Raw genomic sequence first — 21,475 nt, 5'->3', positions numbered from 1 at the left:
TAATTCTAGTCCACCCTCCAAGACAGTAGGTGGCGGTCATTCATCTTAACACTGGTTACAACCCGCCGTAAAACCAACGAAGAAGAAGAAGAAGAAGAAGCCATGCAGCAGAAGTAAACAGTACAGGCACTATTAGCGTTAGCTCAGCTCTCTGGATGTATGAAACTAGCAGGGAGACGATGTTGTAGTCGTTGCGTGGATGAATATTTGACTTCTAGTTAAGCAACAATGTCTTCAGTTGAGTGTTTTAGAGAGTTTGTCAACGAGCGACTAAATGCTGTTGCTGAAGAAATATTCGGAGTTTTCCAAGAAGCTGTCGTCGAGTACGAGGCAGAGATCCATCGTCAGCGCAGACTGCTGGATGTCGTTTGGAAACCGGAAATAAAGTTACACAGGATAGGTGTGTAAAACGTAATAACACAAAACGGAGGAATTGTATGTATATTTAACCCCATGTGTTTTAATAGGTTACGTTACTGGTACTAATTTGCTCGCATGTCTGCAGTAGTATCCTATTCCTTTTGTTCTCTGTCCCTCCAGAGCTCCCACAGCAACATGTCTGTAAGGAGGAGGAGGTCCTCTCTGACCAGCAGCTCTGTATTCAGGAGAGGAACTCCAGTCTGGACCAAGAGGACCCAGAGCCTCCACAGATTAAAGAGGAGCAGGAGGAACTCTGCACCAGTCAGGAGGGAGAGCAGCTTGTACTGAAGCAGGAGACTGATACCTTTATGTTGACTCCTACTGATGAGGAAAGTGACCACCAGCTCCTCTCTCACAACTCTCATGTAGCTGAGAGCCAAGATCAGAAAGGAGGCAAGCATGGAGACTCAGGCTCAACTAGAACTGCAGAGCCAAATCAACAGAGTCTACATCACGAAAGCACAAGTCACAGTAACAATGTAGACAACCCTCACCTGTCAGAGATGCACTGTGATACTCACACAGGTAAACAGCCTTTCAAATGTGACACATGTGGAAAAGACTTTAAGTATAAATCATTACTAGAGACACATCTGAGAACCCACACAGGAGAGAAGCCGTATTCTTGTAAAACATGTGGGAAAAGATTTACTCAGAAATCAGCATTGAACTATCATATAAGTATCCACACAGGTGAGAAGCCATATTCTTGTAAAACATGTGGGAAAGGATTTCCTCAGAAATCAGCATTGAACTATCATATAAGAACCCACACAGATGAGAAGCCATATTCTTGTAAAACATGTGGGAAAGGATTTACTCAGAAATCAGCATTGAACTCTCATATAAGAAGCCACACAGGTGAGAAGCCGTTTGCATGCAAAGAATGTGGGAGAGCTTTCAGATTTAATTGTAACTTGAAAGTCCACATGAGAACCCACACAGATGAGAAGCCGTTTGCATGCAAAACATGTGGGAGAGCTTTCAGATTTAATGCTAACTTGAAAGGCCACATGAGAACCCACACAGATGAGAAGCCATTTGCATGCAAAACATGTGGGAGCGCTTTCAGAATGAATGGTCACTTGACACGCCACATGAGAATCCACACAGGTGAGAAGCCATATTCTTGTAAAACATGCAAAAAGAAATTCCAGCGTAATGATAAATTGAAAGTCCACATGAGAACACACATGGGGGGAAAAGCTGCATCACTGCAGCACAGAGGGTCCAGAGATTAAAGAGTAACAGGAGGAACTAAAAGGAGTTTGACACTCTTGACTTCAGGGTTACACTCTGTAATAAGTGTTGGGTTACACACTATTTCTACACACTACCTCAGCAATGAGGTCACTGAGGTTATTTCTTCGTTAGAGGAAGATTGTCCGTCTGTTTTGGGTTATTGGATATTGCATCACTGCAGCACAGAGGGTCCAGAGATTAAAGAGTAACAGGAGGAACTAAAAGGAGTTTGCTGCTGTGATAGAGGACATGGCTGGTGGGATGCTGGGCTTCAGAAGCTGGTGTGTAATGCATACTGGTACATGCAGGCAGTCCCTGCACGGCTCCGCGTGTAGGAGAACTCAGCTTTAGGATTCAGGGGGACCTATTGGCAGAAATGGAATATAGTATTCATAACTATGTTTTCTTTCGTCTATAATCACCTGAAACTAAGAATCGTTGTGTTTTCATTAGATTAGAATGAGCCCTTCATATCTACACTGAGCATGGATGATTGTAGCAACACTGTTCACATAATGTGTTATACTGCTGCACATTGTTTGAAGACTGACTGTGACAGAACATATTGCTGGAAAGGCCAGAAGATATAGAAGCTTAAAGAGAACGCATTCATATCACACATGTTAGTTACCAAGGTAGAATGGTGCATCACATTTTACGGTTTGTAAATAATGAATGTTTGTATACATTGTCTTGAAGAGATGCTGTCAAGTAATTTCTTTCTAAATGGTGCAAACATATTGTGATAAAACAAAATGTAATCCGATCAAATGTTAACGTTCATTAATATTTTCTTATTTGTTTTTTCATTTTAAATTTTGTAAATGCATTTGTATGAACATGGAGATAATGGTATGCGTTGTATTTCATGCCAAGTAATTACAATAAATGAATTTACTTCCCTTAAAGATCTCCTTTATATCTCTCGCCTAATTTCTATTTCAGTTCTCTTGTATTTCAGTTATTCAGCAGATTTATGTACAGAGAAATTAGCTAAAATGGTAATCTCAGAGTGTACATTGATTTAATACTTTTTATTAGAGAATGAGACGAGGGGTGGGGATGAACTTTGTTTCAGTTGACAGTAGGGTTAGCGTCTGGTTTTCTGATCTGCAATATGGAAATAATTGATGCTTGTCTGTCAGATCATTGTGCTGTTATATTTGATACATTACATTACAGTTAATTTATCTGGCGCTTTTGTCCAAAGCGATTTACAATAAGTACAAACTATCATGAGGATACAACTCCGAACAACAAGAATCTTGTAAGTACATTTACGTACGTTTAATTATTTAAGTGCAGTACAAAAGCTTCAAGCCAAAGCCAAATGAGATGACAAGAGCCTGGACAAGAACCTGCGTCGCATTCTGAGTCAGTCGGGGACGTATCCTCCTGATGTTGTACAAAGTGTGTCTGCAGGAGCGGGTTGTTGCAGCGATGTTGGCTCTGAAGGACAGTTGGTCGTCCAGTGTCACACCCAGATTCCTTGCAGTCCGAGTCGGGGAAACAACCCAGGAGCCGATGTTGATGGTAAGATCTTGGATGGGAGTGCCGTTCCCCAGAAGGAAAAGCTGTTTGGTCTTGTCAAGGTTGAGTTTCAAGTGGTGTGCGGCCATCCACTGAGAGATGTCCGCCAAACAAGCCAAGATCCGTGACCTTGGTTTCAGATCTGGGAAAACAGAATCAGTCGAGTGTCATCTGCGTAGCTGTGGTAGTAGAAGCCATGAGAGTGAATGACAGAGCTGAGTAAGTTGGTGTACAGAGAAAAGAGGAAGGGACCCAGGACAGAGCCCTGAGGAACCCCAGTGGTGAGTTGATGAGGGTCCGACAGAGACCCTTTCCAAGTTACCCTGTAGGTGCAGTCCTGTAGGTAGGATTTGAGCAGGGAGAGAGTATAGCCTGAGAATCCCATTTATTGGAGGGTGTAGAGGAGGATCTGGTGGTTCACTGTTTTGAACGTAGCAGAAAGGTCCAGAAGGATGACACCAGAGGAGAGAGAGGCTGATCTAGCAGTATGAAGTTCCTCAGTAACAGCGATAAGGTCAGTCTCAGTTGAGTGGCCTACTTTGAAACCACATTGGTGTGGACCAAGAAGGTTGTTCTGGTGAAGGTAAGACAAGAGTTGAGTAAAGACTGCATGTTCAAGTGTTTTGGAAATAAATGGGAGAGAATGAAGAGAGAAGAGTTTGAAAGGCCAGGAGGTTGCGAACCTGCTGCAAGGTGAGAGGACAGAGGGCGTCCAGAGAGGAGAACAGAGTAGAGAGGAGAGTGTCTGTGGCAGAGTTGTCAAGCATGAGTGAGAAGGAGTCAGGTGAAGGCAAGAGAGAGAGCGAAGGTTATGGCGGACAGGTACAGTATTTGGGGAGATAGGATAGTTAGATCGGGAGAGGGGAGATGTGAAGCGGGGTTACGGAGAGGTAAGAGGTAGAACAGTTTCTAGTGAGTATGAGGTCACGGTTATTGCCAGCTTTGTGAATAGGTGGGGGCAGGGAGAGAGCACAATAATATAGGAGAGATAATAGATCTGTTGAAAGATTTCAGTCAGGTTTTAGGGCATACCAAAGCACACAGTCTGCCTTGGTTAAAATGTAGAATGACCAGCTCGGGTGATTGTGCCATCCTGATTCTACTTGACCTGAGCACGGATTTTGATACAGTGGATTACGACATTTTAATAGACAGTCTCCACTACAGGGTTGGTGTTGATGGCACTGCCTTGAGCTGGTTCACGGCCTACCTCAAAAATAGAAGCTTCTCCATCAACATGGGCAACTTTTCTTCTGTGTCCCACAAGGTTCTATTCTTGGTCCCATTTTTTTCTCCATGTTTCCCTCAGCAATCATGGAAAAATACAATATGACCTTTCACTATTATGCTGATGACACTCAGCCTTAACTCCCTGTGAAACCAAAAGACCGGTCCAATCGTATGAGTCTCAAGTTGTCCTTTTTGCCCCCTTTGAATCCATCAAAGTGATTAACAACAGTCTTGGCAACCTGTCCACCCTTGTCAAACCCCACGTCAAAAAACTTGCTGTGATATTTGAGCCCGCCTTTAAGTTTGACAATCAGGTCAATGCAGTAGTTAAAGCTATTTTTTTTCAGCTTGGCACTATTGGCAAATTTAAGCCATTTTTCTCAGCCAATGATCTTGAGCAAGTCATCCACACCTAGACTACTGCAACTCCCTGTAAACTGGGATCAGTCAGTCATCCCTGTCCCGCATGCGAGTGGTCCAGAACGCCGCAGCCAAATCCTGGTGCTGTTTGTGCAACGGGTGGGGTGCGGGGGGTGCTGGTGCTGTCTGAGGTCCGTGTGACGGATGGGGGGTACAGGTGCTTATTTCACTCCTTTCCTTTCCACTGCTCTGCCCGCTGGTCTTCCCCGGAAAGCAGGGGAATTCAATTCGTTACCACTGTACCCTCTTTGTCATCTAGCATATGTAGTAATGACTTTAACACTGTTCTTCTTGATAATTCAATAATTAAACTTTTTATTTTTGACTGATGCAGGCCTCTTGGGTTTGAAAACTCACGTATAAAAACCTGCTGATTGTCATTCATGTTAACGCGACCCATCTTTGTAACACGACTGAAATAGATTATCATGTCTGTGTGTTTTCCCTCCTTTCCTGATTGGTAATGTGTTCCTCCTGTGTCCATTTACTCTGCCCTTGTGTTTTTGCCTTTCTCCTCCAGCTGTGTCTTGTTCCCTCGTTTGGTGTCTGTGTATATATCCCTGTCTGCCCCAGTGTGCCTTGTTGGATCGTTGTTTCATGTTAGGTGTCGGTTACCTGCCCTGCCCTGCCCTGCCCTGCCATGCCCTGCCTAGCCCTGCCCTGCCCTGCCCTACCCTACCCTGCTCTGCTCTGCTCTGCCCACCCTGTGTCTACCCTGTGTCTATCCCATGTCTACCTGGTTTGTCTGTTCACTATTATTTTGTTACTTTGTATAAATGTTTCAGCTTTGTTTTATTAAAGCTGTGTTTGTTGTAAATCTTTTGCATTTGGTTCCTCTCCTGTACCATACCGTGACAGAACGATCTGACCATAATATGGACCCAGCAGAGGTTTTGGGTAGTGAACTGTATGACCTCGCATATACCCTCCTATGTCTCCATGAGCCAAAAGCCTGAGCTAAGGAGTGAGTTTCGAAAGTTCCTTGAAGAATTTCTGAGCCTTCCGCTTAGCCCGCCTTGTCCGCAGCCAAGCTCCGGACTGCGAGAACTCTCGTTTGCTGAGCTCATGCTGCGACAACACCCCAGTCCTGCTGCCGGTCCTTTCCAGACCCTCACTCCTATTGCCGGACCTCCGCAGACCTTTGTTCCTGCTGCCGGACCTCCGCAGACCCCCATACCTGTTGCCGGACTTCCGCAGACCCCCAATTCCGCTGCCAGACCTCCGCAGACATCCGCTCCAGCGTCTGCCAGACCGCTGCAGACCCCAGCTGTTCCCCAGCTGCCTCTCGAGACCCCTGTCCCTGTGCTCCCCTCGACTCTTGTGACCCCAGTCCCTGTGCCCCCCTCGCTTCTCGAGGACCCAGTCCCTGTGCCCCCCTCGCTTCTCGTGACTCCGGGCCAGCCTCCAGAGCAGCTTTGCCGGCCTCCAGGCCATTTTCTCCGCCGGCCTCCTGAGCGACTTCGCCAGGCTCTGGCCTGGCCTCTCCGCCGTCCTCCAGAGCGACCTCGACTGCCTCCAGCGTGGCTCCGACCACCCCGTCTGCCTTCAGGGCAGTCCTGCCCGCTTCGCCGGCCTCCAGCCCAGTCTTGCTGGCCTCCCCCGACTTCCTGCACGGACTTCCCCTTCCAGTTTTGTTTTCTGGCCTCGTTTGCCCCTGCTCTGCTTGTTCGTGTCCTGCTCGTGTCTACCCTGTATCTACCCGGCTTGTCTGTTCACTATTATTTTGTTGTACTTTGTATGAATGTTTCAGCTTTGTTTTATTAAAGCTTGCTTTTTGTTGTAAATCTTCTGCATTTGGGTCCTTTCCTGTACCATATCGTGACAGTACATACATATCTGTTCATGCAAATATACAACAAATCATTCAGGTATGATAAAAACATTTATTGTATTTTTACTATTTTACAGATAAAGAGCTTACAAAGCCAAACTGTTTGGACTTTTTGAGGCAAACCAACTGGAGAAAAACTGAGTGAGATGAATAACGTTGCTCATCTGAACTCATGTGCTCTCTCAGCACTCAGAATATGTAAAGTAGTATCAAAACAGATCATCAATAGAACAACTAACTCACTAATTTGTTTTGTTAGTGTTTATGGGACAAACTCAAGTGAATAATATCTAAAGAACAATATCCAGTAATATTACAGGGCAGTGGTTAGTTCTCTGAAATTTCATTAAAGTAAAATTGACATATCAAAAGCAAAAGTAGGCCTACTCATTTTACACAAACATATGATATTGTGTCATGCTACAACAGCTTTAATGATTTGTATTCTATTTACTAGTGCTTACTTTGAAAAGTAGTTGGTGAACATTGACACTGAGATATCAGTGAATATCTTTTATAAACATTATGTATTTTGTTTTTACTCCTTAAACATAATTTCTGTTTGAATGTTTTTGTTGGAGTGGCTTTCTGACAATACAATCTACATTTTGGGGAAAGGAGATTCTGGAAGTTTGATAAAATGATAAGAGAGATAAGCAGAAATATGATTTTCATCACATTTATTTTATATTGATTGAATCAATTAATGTTATACATAAAACCCATTATCTTTTGGGGCATATTGAGAGCGCCCAATTGCTGTATGGTTTTAAGAAAATGGGAGGACCCGTGGAAAAACCAAAGCAGACAAAGGCTCGATATGGATAACCGAACACTCAAATGTGAGGTTACACAGTTGAACACTAGGGTGGCTTTGAGAGCTAAAATCCTGTCCCACTCGTCTGGATAGGAGGCAGAACTTGAACTCTCTATTGCCTGAAAAGATGAAAAAGCATCACCATTCAAAAAAACAAAACACTGCCCCCGGAGAGAGCATGCTTTCTTGGAAGCTGTTTCCAAACTTTTCAAGGCTACCCCTAACTCTACGTCTGAACTCTGGAGTCAAGGGGTTGGAGATGTCTTTTCCCACAGAAGAGAAGAATCTGTAGATGGCGCATGCCTTCTTTGGTGATGTCATCAGGTGGTGTTTGAAAGAAGAGGTAATAAAGTTTTCAATTGCTGGTTCGTGAAAATTCATGAAAACCAGCAGTGCGGAAAGCGTTCATCTTGTCCATAAATCATACCTGTCAACCCTCCTGTTTTTCCCAGGGCTATCCCGTATTTTTACTTCTATCCCGTTTTTCTCCCGTTTAAATATTTCCGATAATTATCCCGTATTTTTAACCTTTCAAAAAGAAAAATAGGCCTAATTAAAAAAAAGTGTAAAGTTATGTTTAACTTTAGCTGAAAAACGTTATCCGCCAGTAAACACACAGAAGAAGAAAACAGGAACAATAACACAGAAGAAGACGAAAGCATATGGATGAGAGTCACAGTGAAAGGGAGATAGATGGAGACGCAGTTGTACCTGCCAAACAAGTTAAAACTTTATGTAAGTACCAAATGGGAGGAGACCTTCCCTTATTTATTAAAAGCAGAGTCGGGCAAACTCGTGCTTTTTGTAAAGTGTCCATCCATCCATCCATCGTCTACCGCTTATCCGGGATCGGGTCGCGGGGGCAGCAGCTCTAGTAAGGAACCCCAATCTTCCCTTCTCCGGGCCACATCCTCCAGCTCCGACTGGGGGATCCTGAGGCGTTCCCAGGCCAGTGAGGAGATATAATCTCTCCACCGAGTCCTGGGTCTTCCCCGGGGTCTCCTCCCAGCTGGACGTGCCTGGAACACCTCCCTAGGGAGGCGCCCAGGTGGCATTCTTACTAGATGCCCGAACCACCTCAACTGGCTCCTTTCAACGTAAAGGAGCAGCGGCTCTACTCCGAGTCTCTCACGGATGGCTGAGCTTCTCACCCTATCTCTAAGGGAGACGCCAGCCACCCGTCTGAGAAAACCCATTTCGGCCGCTTGTACCCGTGATCTCGTTCTTTCGGTCATGACCCAGCCTTCATGACCATAGGTGAGGGTAGGAACGAAGGTCGACCGGTAGATTGAGAGCTTTGCCTTCTGGCTCAGCTCTCTTTTCGTCACAACGGTGCGGTAAAGTGACTGTAATACCGCCCCCGCTGCTCCGATTCTCCGGCCAATCTCTCGCTCCATTGTCCCCTCACTCGCAAACAAGACCCCGAGGTACTTGAACTCCTTCACTTGGGGTAATGGCTCATTCCCTACCCGGAGTAGGCAATCCACCGGTTTCCTGCTGAGAGCCATGGCCTCAGATTTGGAGGTGCTGATCCTCATCCCAACCGCTGCTCGGCTGCGAACCGATCCAGTGACTGTTGAAGGTTGAAGGTCTCGATATCCTATCCATGAAAATCCCGAACAGGATTGGTGATAAAGCGCAGCCCTGGCGGAGGCCAACATTCACGGGAAACGAGTCCGACTTACTGCCGAGTATCCGGACACAACTCTCGCTTTGGGCGTACAGGGATTGGATGGCCCTCAAAAGTGACCCCCTCACCCCATACTCCCGCAGCACCTCCCACAGTATCACCCGGGGGACCCGGTCATACGCCTTCTCCAGATCCACAAAACACATGTAGACCGGATGGGCGTACTCCCAGGCCCCCTCCAGGATCCTTGCAAGAGTAAAGAGTTGCAGTACAGAGTGCGAAAACAGTCTGCAGGAGAGTGCTGAAGAGTGCTGAAAAACGCTCTCTCTCAAGACAGAGAGAAAACATACATCTTATATCGCACATGAGGTGACCTCGCAAAGCATTAGTTGCCGTCGGGACACCTGTCCTGAGCAAGATGTTCTTTTGGTCTCACAACAAGATATCAGTTGGATACACAAAACACGTCCTTGCACACATAGCAGTTTTCTGGTGAAGGACGAGTGAATGTTTTGCATAGTTATAGAACAACAGAAAAGTACATGAACATATAATAATTGCTATCACATTCCCCCCTTTTGATCATATTTGATCAACTACAAAAGGACAGTCATAACAGTCTTGGACATCCACACATATAATTCATAAAATTATTTTAATATGCACTTCATAATGACTAGTCATGAGAAAGTAGCTGTTTTTGTGGAGAGTAGTCCTCCTATTGGTTGTAAGCAAAAGTTAATGAAACATGAGGGTACTTAATAATGTATATCAGTTATATTTACAGTTCAGTGTCGGATTCGTAGCCGTCGGAATTGTTTGGTTCATCATCGGAGCCGTCTGGTACCGGGCTGTATCGGGCGTCAGTGGGGAACTGGGGAAATTAAGTGTATTGTACAAACGCGGATGCTATCATGCTAGAGATACCTTTCTTAATTATGGGGATGACAACACATGTGCAACAACAGAGTAGAGAAATGATGGTGAGGAACGGCACTGCTAGTCCAACCAGCCAAGCCTGCCAACCCCCGGAGGTCAGCCTGTACCACCAGTCCCAGCCACCAGGGTTGTTTGGCTTGTCGTCCGCCTTCATGTGTGCCAAAAGGTTGTTGAGGTGCTCTATAGTGTGAGTGATGTTTTCGGAATTGTCAGGAATGTAAGTATAACATGAATCTCCTATCACGTGGCATAAGCCTCCTCCTGAGGCAAACAAAATGTCAAGGCCCATTTGATGCTGTAGCAACATGTTTCTACTTGCTACCATAAATGGAGTGAATGCTTGGAAACCCTGTGTAACCTCGAATGTGAGATTTTCTAAACGGGTATGAGTCTTATCGATATTGTGAGCATTATTTATAATACCCACCAAGGACATATGCCGCTGAACCCTTTTTCTCCTTGAGATGTGATCAGATCTACTAGAGTGCATGTGCCAGTCCATACTAGTGCCAAAGTCTGGTACAATTTATTTCCGCATAGCCAGACGTAATTTTGTGGGGCTCCTGATCCGGCATCAGAAGGCCAGGCTAGGAGTGTTGAGGTGTGTTTGGGATTTGGGACATTAGCTAGTTTTGTTGAATTCGCCGGGACCACAGGTGCAGTTTAGGATCTGTTGACAATTCTTTGTAGTCCCTAAAAACATGCCTACACGGCTCTTCCTACGGATTATGCATAGGGCAAAGAGTCAAATTCTGTAGGAAGCTAGGGTGAACGCTTGATACTGGTGCATGTCATGAGCCCTCTCCCTGCCTGGTAACACCACTAATTGTTTTCAATTATGTGCCACTCTGCTCCCTGCTCTCTCTACTCTGTCTGATTACCTCCACCGGTCTCTGCTCTGCTCTGCTCTGCTCCACCCTCGTTAACCTACCAGCTGCACTGTATTTACCACTAATCATGCCCTGTATAGAAAGCCCTGTTTTTCAGTCCACACTTGTCAGATCGTCTGCAAGCCTGCATCGGAACCCTGCCTGCCTGCCTGCCTGCCTGCCTGCCTGCCTGCCTGCTTTCAACTCTGACTCCTGATCTGTGATCCCGGACCTGTTACTACTACTCTGATCTCCAGCCCCGGTAAACCCGACTTGCCTTCCGCCTTACGACTACGAGTTTTGAATATCCCTGAACTGTACTACTGCCGTGCCTCATTCGGTCCTGTTGTGTGTGTGTTTCAATAAATCCTTGATCTCGAAATTGCGCTCCTGGGTCCTCGTCTGTCTGTCCTGACAGAACGATCTGACCATCATGGACCCAGCGCACGCCCAGACCAGCATGCAGGTAGAGACTGAGATGTCTGCCCTACAGCGACTGGAACGCACTGAGGGAGACATCAATCGGATGACCGGCGATATCGCTTCCCTGCTCCAACTCAGCCACCAACAACAACAACAATTTAACCAGCAGCAACAACACATTCAACAACAGCAGCAACAGCTCCAACAGCAGCAACAACTACTAGCCCAAGCCCTGCTGCTACTCACCAATGCGGCCACTCCTGCTTCGTCTGTTCCAGTACCGTCTGCCCTACTCCATCCCGCTGTTGTGTCTTCTCCAGCTGCCTCAGGGTCCAACGCTGCAGTTCCGGCAGTACCGCCTCCAGAACCGAAGATTGGCCATCCGGAACGCTTTGACGGTGAACCGAAGCAGATCCGAGCCTTCCTGACCAGCTGCCGAGTGCAGTTTGCATTACAGCCCAGGACCTTCTCGACGGAGGGAGCCAGGGTGGGTTACGTCATTACCCTTCTCACTGGCCGAGCTCGGTTGTGGGGAGCGGCAGTTTGTTTTCGTTTACCTTGACGACATTTTGATCTTTTCAAAGACTCATACAGAACACACTCACCATGTCCAGTTGGTTCTACGCCGGTTGCTGGAGAACTCTCTCTTCGTGAAGGCAGAGAAGTGCGAGTTCCACGCCAAGTCTGTCTCATTCCTGGGTTATGTGGTGACCGAAGGCAGCGTTCAAATGGATCCTGCAAAGGTGTCTGCTGTGATGTCGTGGCCGGTTCCAGAGACCCGTAAAAAACTGCAGCAGTTCCTGGGGTTCGCCAACTTTTATAGGAGATTCATCCGGGGTTACAGCACAGTGGCAGCACCACTCACTGCGCTGACCAGCGTGAAACAGCCGTTTCAGTGGACAGCAGTCAATGATAAAGCCTTCAAGACCCTCAAAGCTCGTTTCACCTCAGGCCCTATTCTCCAAATGCCTGACGCTGGACGGCAGTTTGTGGTGGAGGTGGATGCTTCGGATGTAGGAGTTGGAGCGGTGCTTTCCCAACGAGCAGCAGAGGATGGCAAGATGCACCCCTGTGCCTTTTACTCCCGTAGACTGACTCCAGCAGAATGCAACTACGACATCGGCAACCGCGAGCTACTGGCTGTCAAGCTCGCCCTCGAGGAGTGGCGCCACTGGTTGGAGGGGTCTAAAGTTCCGTTTGTGGTCTGGACAGACCATAAAAACCTGGAGTATATCCAGACAGCCAGGAGGCTGAACTCCCGCCAGCGTCGGTGGTCATTATTCTTCACCCGTTTTAACTTCATGCTCTCCTACCGTCCTGGCTCCCGCAATATCAAGCCCGACGCACTCTCCAGGATGTTTCAGAAGGATGAGGCATCCAATGAGGAGCCGACAACCATCCTCCCAAGCCCCTGTGTTGTTGCTGCCTTGACCTGGGACATTGAGGAGCAGGTCAGAGAAGCCATCCGGAACCAGCCGAGCCCCAGTGCATGCCCCTCTAACCGTCTCTTTGTCCGAGCAGATCTGAGGTCTCAGGTGATTCAGTGGGGGCACGACTCTCGCCTGGCCTGTCACCCCGGAATCACACGCACCCTCCATCTGCTCTCCCAACGTTTCTGGTGGCCGTTGATGAGGAAAGATATCCAGGAGTTTGTTAGAGCTTGCCCCACTTGCAACCAGCACAAGACCCCCAGTCAGCCCCCAGCTGGGTTACTCCAGCCTCTGCCAGTGCCCATGCGACCCTGGTCCCATATCTCCCTGGACTTCGTTACAGGCCTTCCGCAATCTGAAGGAAACACTGTCATCCTCACCATCGTTGACCGCTTCAGTAAAATGACCCACTTCGTGCCCCTCCCAAAGCTGCCAACTGCAAAGGAGACCGCCCGGGTGGTCTTGGAACATGTGTTTCGAGTCCATGGTCTGCCCAGGGATATTGTGTCAGACCGAGGCCCTCAATTCTCTGCGGCCTTCTGGAAGGAATTCTGCAACCTTCTTGGGGCCACCGCCAGTCTGTCATCGGGATTCCACCCACAGTCGAATGGTCAAACGGAGCGCATGAACCAGGAGCTGGAGAAGGCACTGAGGTGTGTGTGACCTCACGCAACCCCCGTGCTTGGGCCCAACATCTTCTCTGGGTAGAATATGCCCACAACTCACTCACCAGTTCTGCCACCGGACTCTCCCCCTTTCAATGTGTTTATGGATATCAACCACCTCTGTTTACCAGTCAGGAGGGAGATGCTACCTGTCCCTCTGCGCTCGCCTATGCCCGCCGCTGCCGCCGCACATGGGCCCAGGCTCGCGCCACACTCCTGAAGTCCAGTGCAAGCTATGCTATCGGAGCCAACTGGAGGAGGACCCCAGCACCAGTTTACCATGTCGGACAGAAGGTCTGGTTGTCTGCTCGAGATATACCACTGCGGGTGGAGTCGCGGAAACTGGCGCCTCGCTTCATTGGACCCTTTCCCATACAGAGGGTCATCAGCCCTACGGCGGTCCGACTACTGCTACCCAAGACCATGAAGGTACATCCAACCTTCCCCGTCTCCAAGCTCAGACCTGTACATGAGAGCCCACTGGTCCCAGCAGCACCGCCGCCTCCTCCTCCGCGCTTCCTCGACGGTGGCCCCGTCTACACGGTCCGGCGACTGCTCCGCTCTCGACGAAGGGGTAGGGGCATCCAATATCTGGTGGACTGGGAGGGTTATGGTCCTGAAGAGAGGGCTTGGGTTCCCGCTGGAAGAATTGTGGATCCGGCCCTCATCACTGAATTCCATCGCCAACACCCTGACCAGCCATCTCTCCGACGGGGTCGGCGCAGGGCTTCTTGCCATGTAGATCCACTTCCAGGCCCTGCTGCCCCTGCTCCGGTGTCTAATCCTGACCCTGAACCTGGTTCTGAGCTGGGGCCCTCGGATGTCGAGTCTTCTGATGGAGACGGTGCCGCTGAGGATATGGACTCTGACCGCTCAGAGGAATTCTGACCCTCCGCCGGCTCCCCCTCCTCCCGCCCGGCTTGGTGGTGTTTCTTGGGGACTTCTGGGGCCGTCCCTTTGGGGGGGGGATCCTGTCATGAGCCCTCTCCCTGCCTGGTAACACCACTAATTGTTTTCAATTATGTGCCACTCTGCTCCCTGCTCTCTCTACTCTGTCTGATTACCTCCACCTGTCTCTGCTCTGCTCTGCTCCACCCTCGTTAACCTACCAGCTGCACTGCATTTACCACTCATCATGCCCTGTATAGAAAGCCCTGTTTTTCAGTCCACACTTGTCAGATCGTCTGCAAGCCTGCCTGCCTGCCTGCTGATCTGTGATCCTGGACCTGTTACTACTACTCTGATCTCCAGCCTTCCGCCTTACGACTATGAGTTTTGAATATCCCTGAACTGTACTACTGCCGTGCCTCATTCGGTCCTGTTGTGTGTGAATTTCAATAAATCCTTGATCTCGAAATTGCGCTCCTGGGTCCTCGTCTGTCTGTCCTGACAATTGGCTTTGTGATTTTGCTTTAGCTGTGGATATATTGACACACATGAATGAGCTGAATATGAAGCTACAAGGGAAAGATTAATTTGTGCACAAAATATACACACATGTAAAAGACTTCAAAGCCAAGTTGACTTTATTCTCAAGACAAATGTTAAACAAATCATTCGCTCATTTCCCCACACTAGCGTTGAAAGAGGCTCCTCGACATGTGAAGAAATACAGCAAATCACTGGACGACCTGCACGGAGAATTCTGCCGTCGGTTCTCTGATTTTGAAAAAATGGACAATTCACTTCAGCTGGTGTCATGTCCCCTGTCACAAGATTCTGAAACAGCGCCTCAAGAGTTGCAATTGGAACTGATCGATCTTCAATGTGACTCTGTTTTAATGGAGATGTTCAACTCCCTTAAACTGGATGAGTTTTATGCTTCACTAACAGAAGCCAGGTTTCCAAACATTAGGAGGATGGCACAGAGGATGCTGGTGTTGCTTGGTTCTACCTACGTGTGTGAGCAGACGTTCAGCGTGATGAACAAATCACGCCACAGATCCCAGTTAACTGAACACCTCAGATCTGTCCTGAGAATTGCCCCAACCAAACTGACACCAAACTTTGATGCACTGTCAACAGCACTGTTCCCAAAATGGCTTTTACTTGTAATGTATATTAGTTCACACAAACACTCTCCATCTATTTACTACTAGCCCGGCCCGTCAAATTTTAAAACTCATTGTGGCCCCTGAGCCAAAAAGTGTGCCCACCACTGGGATAGATAATTCTAGTCCACCCTCCAACACAGTAGGTGGAGGTCATTCATCTAAACACTGGTTACAACCCGCCGTAAAACCAACGAAGAAGAAGAAGAAGAAGAAGCCATGCAGCGGAAGTAAACAGTACAGGCACTATTAGCGTTAGCTCAGCTCTCTGGATGTATGAAACTAGCAGTGAGACGAGGTTGTAGTCGTTGCGTGGATGAATATTTGACTTTTAGTTAAGCAACAATGTCTTCAGTTGAGTGTTTGAGAGAGTTTGTCAACGAGCGACTAAATGCTGCTGCTGAAGAAATATTCGGAGGTTTTCAAGAAGCTGTCGTCGAGTACGAGGCAGAGATCCATCGTCAGCGCAGACTGCTGGATGTCGTTTGGAAACCCGAAATAAAGTTACACAGGATAGGTGAGTAAAACGTAATAACACAAAACGGAGGAATTGTATGTATATTTAACCCCTTGTGTTTTAATAGATTACGTTACTGGTACTAATTTGCTCGCATGTCTGCAGTAGTATCCTATTCCTTTTGTTCTCTGTCCCTCCAGAGCTCCCACAGCAACATGTCTGTAAGGAGGAGGAGGTCCTCTCTGACCAGCAGCTCTGTATTCAGGAGAGGAACTCCAGTCTGGACCAAGAGGACCCAGAGCCTCCACAGATTAAAGAGGAGCAGGAGGAACTCTGCACCAGTCAGGAGGGAGAGCAGCTTGTACTGAAGCAGGAGACTGATACCTTTATGTTGACTCCTACTGATGAGGAAAGTGACCACCAGCTCCTCTCTCACAACTCTCACGTAGCTGAGAGCCAAGATCAGAAAGGAGGCAAGCATGGAGACTCAGGCTCAACTAGAACTGCAGAGCCAAATCAACAGAGTCTACATCACGAAAGCACAAGTCACAGTAACAATGTAGTCAACCCTAACCTGTCAGAGATGCACTGTGATACTCACACAGGTAAACAGCCTTTCAAATGTGACACATGTGGAAAAGACTTTCAGACGAAATCAAAACTAGAAAGTCACATGAGAATCCAAGCAGGGGAGAAGCCATATTCTTGCAAAATGTGTGGGAATGGATTCACGCAGAAATCATCATTGGACTCTCATATAAGAACCCACACAGGTGAGAAGCCGTTTGCATGCAAAACATGTGGGAGAGCTTTCAGAGATAGTACTCACTTGACACGCCACATGAGAACCCACACAGGTGAGAAGCCATATTCTTGTAAAACATGCAAAAAGAAATTCCAGCGTAATGATAACTTGAAAGCCCACATGAGAACACACATGGGGGAAAAGCTGCATCACTGCAGCACAGAGGGTCCAGAGATTAAAGAGTAACAGGAGGAACTAAAATGAGTTTGACACTCCTGACTTCAGGGTTACACTCTGTAATAAGTGTTGGATCACACACTATTTCTAAACACTACCTCAGCAATGAGGTCACTGAGGTTATTTCTTCGTTAGAGGAAGATTATCCGTCTGTTTTGGGTTATTGGATATTGCATCACTGCGGCACAGAGGGTCCAGAGATTAAAGAGTAACAGGAGGAACTAAAAGGAGTTTGCAGCTGTGATGGAGGACATGGCTGGTGGGATGCTGGGCTTCAGAAGCTCGTGTGTAATGCATACTGGTACATGCAGGCAGTCCCTGCACGGCTCCGCGAGCAGGAGAACTCAGCTTTAGGATTCAGGGGGATCTATTGGCAGAAATGGAATATAGTATTCATAACTATGTTTTCTTTTGTCTATAATCACCTGAAACTAAGAATCGTTGTGTTTTCATTAAATTAGAATGAGCCCTTCATATCTACATGAGGAGCGTGTCCTCCATGTTGCCTCTTTAGTATCCCAGAACAGACAGACCAAACTCTGGCTCCAGAAAGGGTCTTTCCTGTTTTTATGTTACCAGAAGCCACTGTAGGTTCTCTCAACACTTGGAAAAGGAGGTGAGCGGAGGAGTATTCAGTTAGTTGCACCTGCAACCTCACCGCTAGATGCCACTAAGTTCTACACACTGGACCTTTTTAAGGGGAAAGTTAATGTAACTGACAATGATGAACAAACTGTTAACCAGATGAATGTTACTGCATTGTATGAAACTTCTTAATTCAACAACGATGACACTGAGCATGGATGATTGTAGCAACACTGTTCACATAATGTGTTATACTGCTGCACATTGTTTGAAGACCGACTGTGACAGAACATATTGCTGGAAAGGCCAGAAGATATAGAAGCTTAAAGAGAACGTATTCATATCACACATGTTTGTTACCATGGTAGAATGGTGCATCACATTTTACGGTTTGTAAATAATGAATGTGTGTAAACATTGTCTTGAAGAGATGCTATCAAGTAAGTTCTTTCTAAATGGTGCAAACATATTGTGATAAATAAAAATGTAATCCGATCAAATGTTAACGTTCATTAATATATTCTTATTTGTTTTTTCAGTTTTGATTTTTTTTGTAAATGCATTTGTATGAACATGGAGATAATGGTATGTGTTGTATTTCATGCCAAGTAATTACAATAAATGTATTTACTTCCCTTAAAGATCTCCTTTATATCTCTCGCCTAATTTCTATTTCAGTTCTCTTGTATTTCAGTTATTTTATACATAGAAATACACAATCAAAGAAGTTACAACTACACGGCCATGTAAGTACTGGCTGCATATTTATGTACAGAGAAATGAGCTAAAATGGTAATTCAGCTTCACCAGCAGTAGCATGCTGATGGACCAGCATCATTAATGGGAACTAGCTGGTAGACCAGCACCGCTGGTTGAGAGGCTTTTTAGCCCTCTCAGAGCGTAGATTGATTTAATACTTTTTATTAAAGAATGGGGCGAGGGGTGGTGATGAACTTTGATTTTTTTTTTTGGATGCAAACTGCCTTTGAAAAACAAAACAAAGAACACATCCAAAATTACATCTGCAGTAGAAAGTGAAAGAATCAGAATTCAAACCATCAATTTAAAAATCACATTCCATTCTAAGGCACTCCTGTGAGATCAGGTATGCCTTTCTCCGAATGATTATCCCAGATACCAGACCTCAGTGATGCGGGCTCCCCGCAAAGCTCTCTCTGGAAAATGTGGCAGTGTCGTCTCTAGAATCTCCACCCTCTGTGGTGCAAACTGTTGTCGGATTATACTGATATCCCAGTAAAAGTGGCTCTCATCAATGCAAGATCCATATCCAATAAGACTTTTATCCTCTTGCTTATTTCTTACTGGTGACAGAAATCTGGCTTAACACTGGTGATCTCGCTCCACTTGTTGAACTCTGTTCCAACGATTGTAACTTTTTCAGAACACCTAGACCCTCCAGCCGTGGCAGGGGTGTAACCGCTGTGTTTAAGAAACATTTTAACCGCCATATACTGAAAGCTGAACATTTCCCAAGCTTCGAGGTGCAATTAATTAAAGGATGTTGGGTCAATCCCCTCTTAATTTCTCTTGTGTATCGTTCCCCAAAAATAGGACTTTGTCACCCAATTTGCAGACTTCGTCTTAAACACATTTCCCATCAACTTCTGATTCTTGGAAATTTTAATATTCATGTCCGCTGTCCTGCTAAGCCTCTTGTTAATTTATGCATCTGGTTGAGTCTTTAAACCTTGCTCTGCTTTCCACCGGATCTACTCACAACCTAGGCCCTCAGCTGACAGTAGTGTTAGCGTCTGGTTTTCTGATCTGCAATATGGAAATAATTGATGCTTATCTGTCAGATCATTGTGCTGTTATATTTGATACATTACATTACAGTTAATTTAGCAGACGATTTTGTCCAAAGCGACTTACAATAAGTGCAAACAATAATTAGGATACAACTCAGATCAACAACAAGAATCTTGCAAGCACATTAGCTTCAAATTGGTTTAATTATTTAAATGCAGTACAATAGCTTCAAATAAGCCAAATGAGATGACAAGAGCCTGGACAAGAACCTGCATCACATTCTGAGTCAGTCGGGGACGTATCCTCCTGATGTTGTACAAAGTGTGTCTGCAGGAGCAGGTTGTTGCAGCGATGTTGGATCTGAAGGACAGTTGGTCGTCCAGTGTCACACCCAGATTCCTTGCAGTCCGAGTCGGGGAAACAACCCAGGAGCCGATGTTGATGGTAAGGTCTTGGAAGGGAGAGCCGTTCCCCAGAAGGAAAAGCTGTTCGGTCTTGTCAAGGTTGAGTTTTAAGTGGTGTGCGGCCATCCACTGAGAGATGTCCACCAAACAAGCCGAGATCTGTGACTGCACCTTGGTTTCAGATCTGGGAAAAGACAGAATCAGTTGAGTGTCATCTGCATAGCTGTGATAGTAGAAGACATGAGAGTGAATGACAGAGCTGAGTAAGTTGGTGTACAGAGAAAAGAGGAGGGGACCCAGGACGGAACCCTGAGGAACCCCAGTGGTGAGTTGACGAGGGTCCGACAGAGACCCTCTCCAAGTTAGCCTGTAGGTGCTGTCCTGTAGGTAGGATTTGAGCAGGGAGAAAGCATAGCCTGAGAATCCCATTTCTTGGAGAGTGTAGAGAACAATCTGGTGGTTCACTGTTTCGAACGCAGCAGAAAGGTCCGGAAGGATGACACCAGAGGAGAGAGAGGCTGATCTAGCAATGTGAAGTTCCTCAGTAACAGCGAGGAGGCCAGTCTCAGTTGAGTGGCTGCTTTGAAACCAGATTAGTGCGGATCAAGAAGGTTGTTCTGGTGAAGGTAAGACAAGAGTTGATTAAAGACTGCACGTTCAAGTGTTTTGGAAAGAAATGTGAGAAGAGGGACAGGTCTGTAGTTGTTCACTTCAGAAATTTCGAGTGTGGGTTTCTTTAATATTCTTTGGAAAGCAACCAGTTGTTAAGGAAGTGTTGATGAGATGGATCAGAAAAGAAAGAGGAGGGAAGTCAGGAGCCATAGACTGGAGAAGGTGAGAGGGGATAGGGTCCAGAGGTGGTAGGGCGGGCAGAAATAACAAGGGTTAGAATTTCATTAGGAGAGAGGTGGGCGAAAGAAGTTAGAGTGGGGGGAAGTGATGTGGACGGTGAGCAGCTGATGTCAGTCGGTAAGTTGGAAAATGAAGAGCAGATGTCATCTATTTTTTTTTACAAAGTGGTTGACAACGTGAGATTGTAGGAGGGAAGAAGGAGAGTGTGGGTCGAGGAGGGTGAAGAAGCTAGAATAGAGTTCCTTGGGGTTGGAGAAAGATAATTAAATTTTTGTTGGAAGAAAGCGCTTTTTGCTTCAGAAATAGAGGAAGAGAATGAAGAGAGAAGAGTTTGAAAGGTCAGGAGGTTGTCAGGGTGTTTTGATTTCAACCATTTTCTTTCAGCTGAACGTAGGATGGTTCTGTCACCACATACTGAGTCATCCAAACAGGAAGTAAGAGGGGACTGGTGAACCTGCTGCAAGATGAGAGAACAGAGGGAGTCCAGAGAGAACAGAGTAGAGAGGAGAGTGTCTGTGGCAGAGTTGTCAAGCATGAGTGAGAAGGAGTCAGGTGAAGGAAGGGCCGAGTGGACAGTTGAGGTAAGAGAAAGAGCGAAGGTTATGGCCGACAGGTACAGTATTTAGGGTGATAGGTTTGTTAGATAAGGAGAAGGGAGAGAGTAAGATATGAAAAAATGACCAGAGATGTGAAGCGTGGTTACGGAGAGGTTATTTGGGGGAGATCAGCAGACCAGACACTTCTCTGCCAGTTGGTCTGGGTGAGTGGGTGAAGGAGTAGGCTGTGGAGAGAGCAGCAGGGGTGTATGTGTTATCAGGTGTGATCCTAGTCTCAGTGAGATGGGGGAACAGACTTCAATGAGTGGACGAACATCGTTCGTTCCCAACTCCGGCATCACCTCTGTCTGTGAAACTTCCATTTTATTCAT

At 46.6% G+C, this 21,475-nt stretch overlaps 2 protein-coding genes across 2 annotated transcripts; both read left to right on the top strand.

The window, feature by feature from the left end:
- Nucleotides 1-715: 715 nt before the first annotated feature.
- On the top strand, nucleotides 716-2,524 carry LOC115006428 (gastrula zinc finger protein XlCGF8.2DB-like). The gene has a single exon (XM_029428683.1). It carries the CDS (start codon nucleotides 729-731, stop codon nucleotides 1,659-1,661), a length of 933 nt encoding a protein of 310 aa, XP_029284543.1. The 5' UTR covers nucleotides 716-728; the 3' UTR covers nucleotides 1,662-2,524.
- Nucleotides 2,525-4,258: 1,734 nt separating this feature from the next.
- Nucleotides 4,259-12,625, top strand: LOC115007027 (uncharacterized; the record flags this gene model as incomplete). The annotated part of the gene is made up of 5 exons (XM_029429684.1): nucleotides 4,259-4,459; nucleotides 5,447-5,581; nucleotides 5,701-6,533; nucleotides 10,273-10,276; nucleotides 11,909-12,625. Coding segments are annotated over exons 1-5 (1,890 nt in total), but the record flags the coding sequence as incomplete, so codon positions are not given.
- Nucleotides 12,626-21,475: the final 8,850 nt, after the last annotated feature.

The sequence above is a fragment of the Cottoperca gobio genome, chromosome 1, assembly GCF_900634415.1.
Source record: "Cottoperca gobio chromosome 1, fCotGob3.1, whole genome shotgun sequence".
NCBI classification, from domain to species: Eukaryota; Metazoa; Chordata; class Actinopteri; order Perciformes; family Bovichtidae; genus Cottoperca; species Cottoperca gobio.
Note: the sequence above shows the minus strand (reverse complement) of the source record. Positions and strands in the feature narration are given on the sequence as shown.

Bases quoted from the DNA above. Each gene is read 5' to 3' on its own strand.
- LOC115006428 (XM_029428683.1), top strand. From the start codon at position 729: ATGTTGACTCCTACTGATGAGGAAAGTGACCACCAGCTCCTCTCTCAC.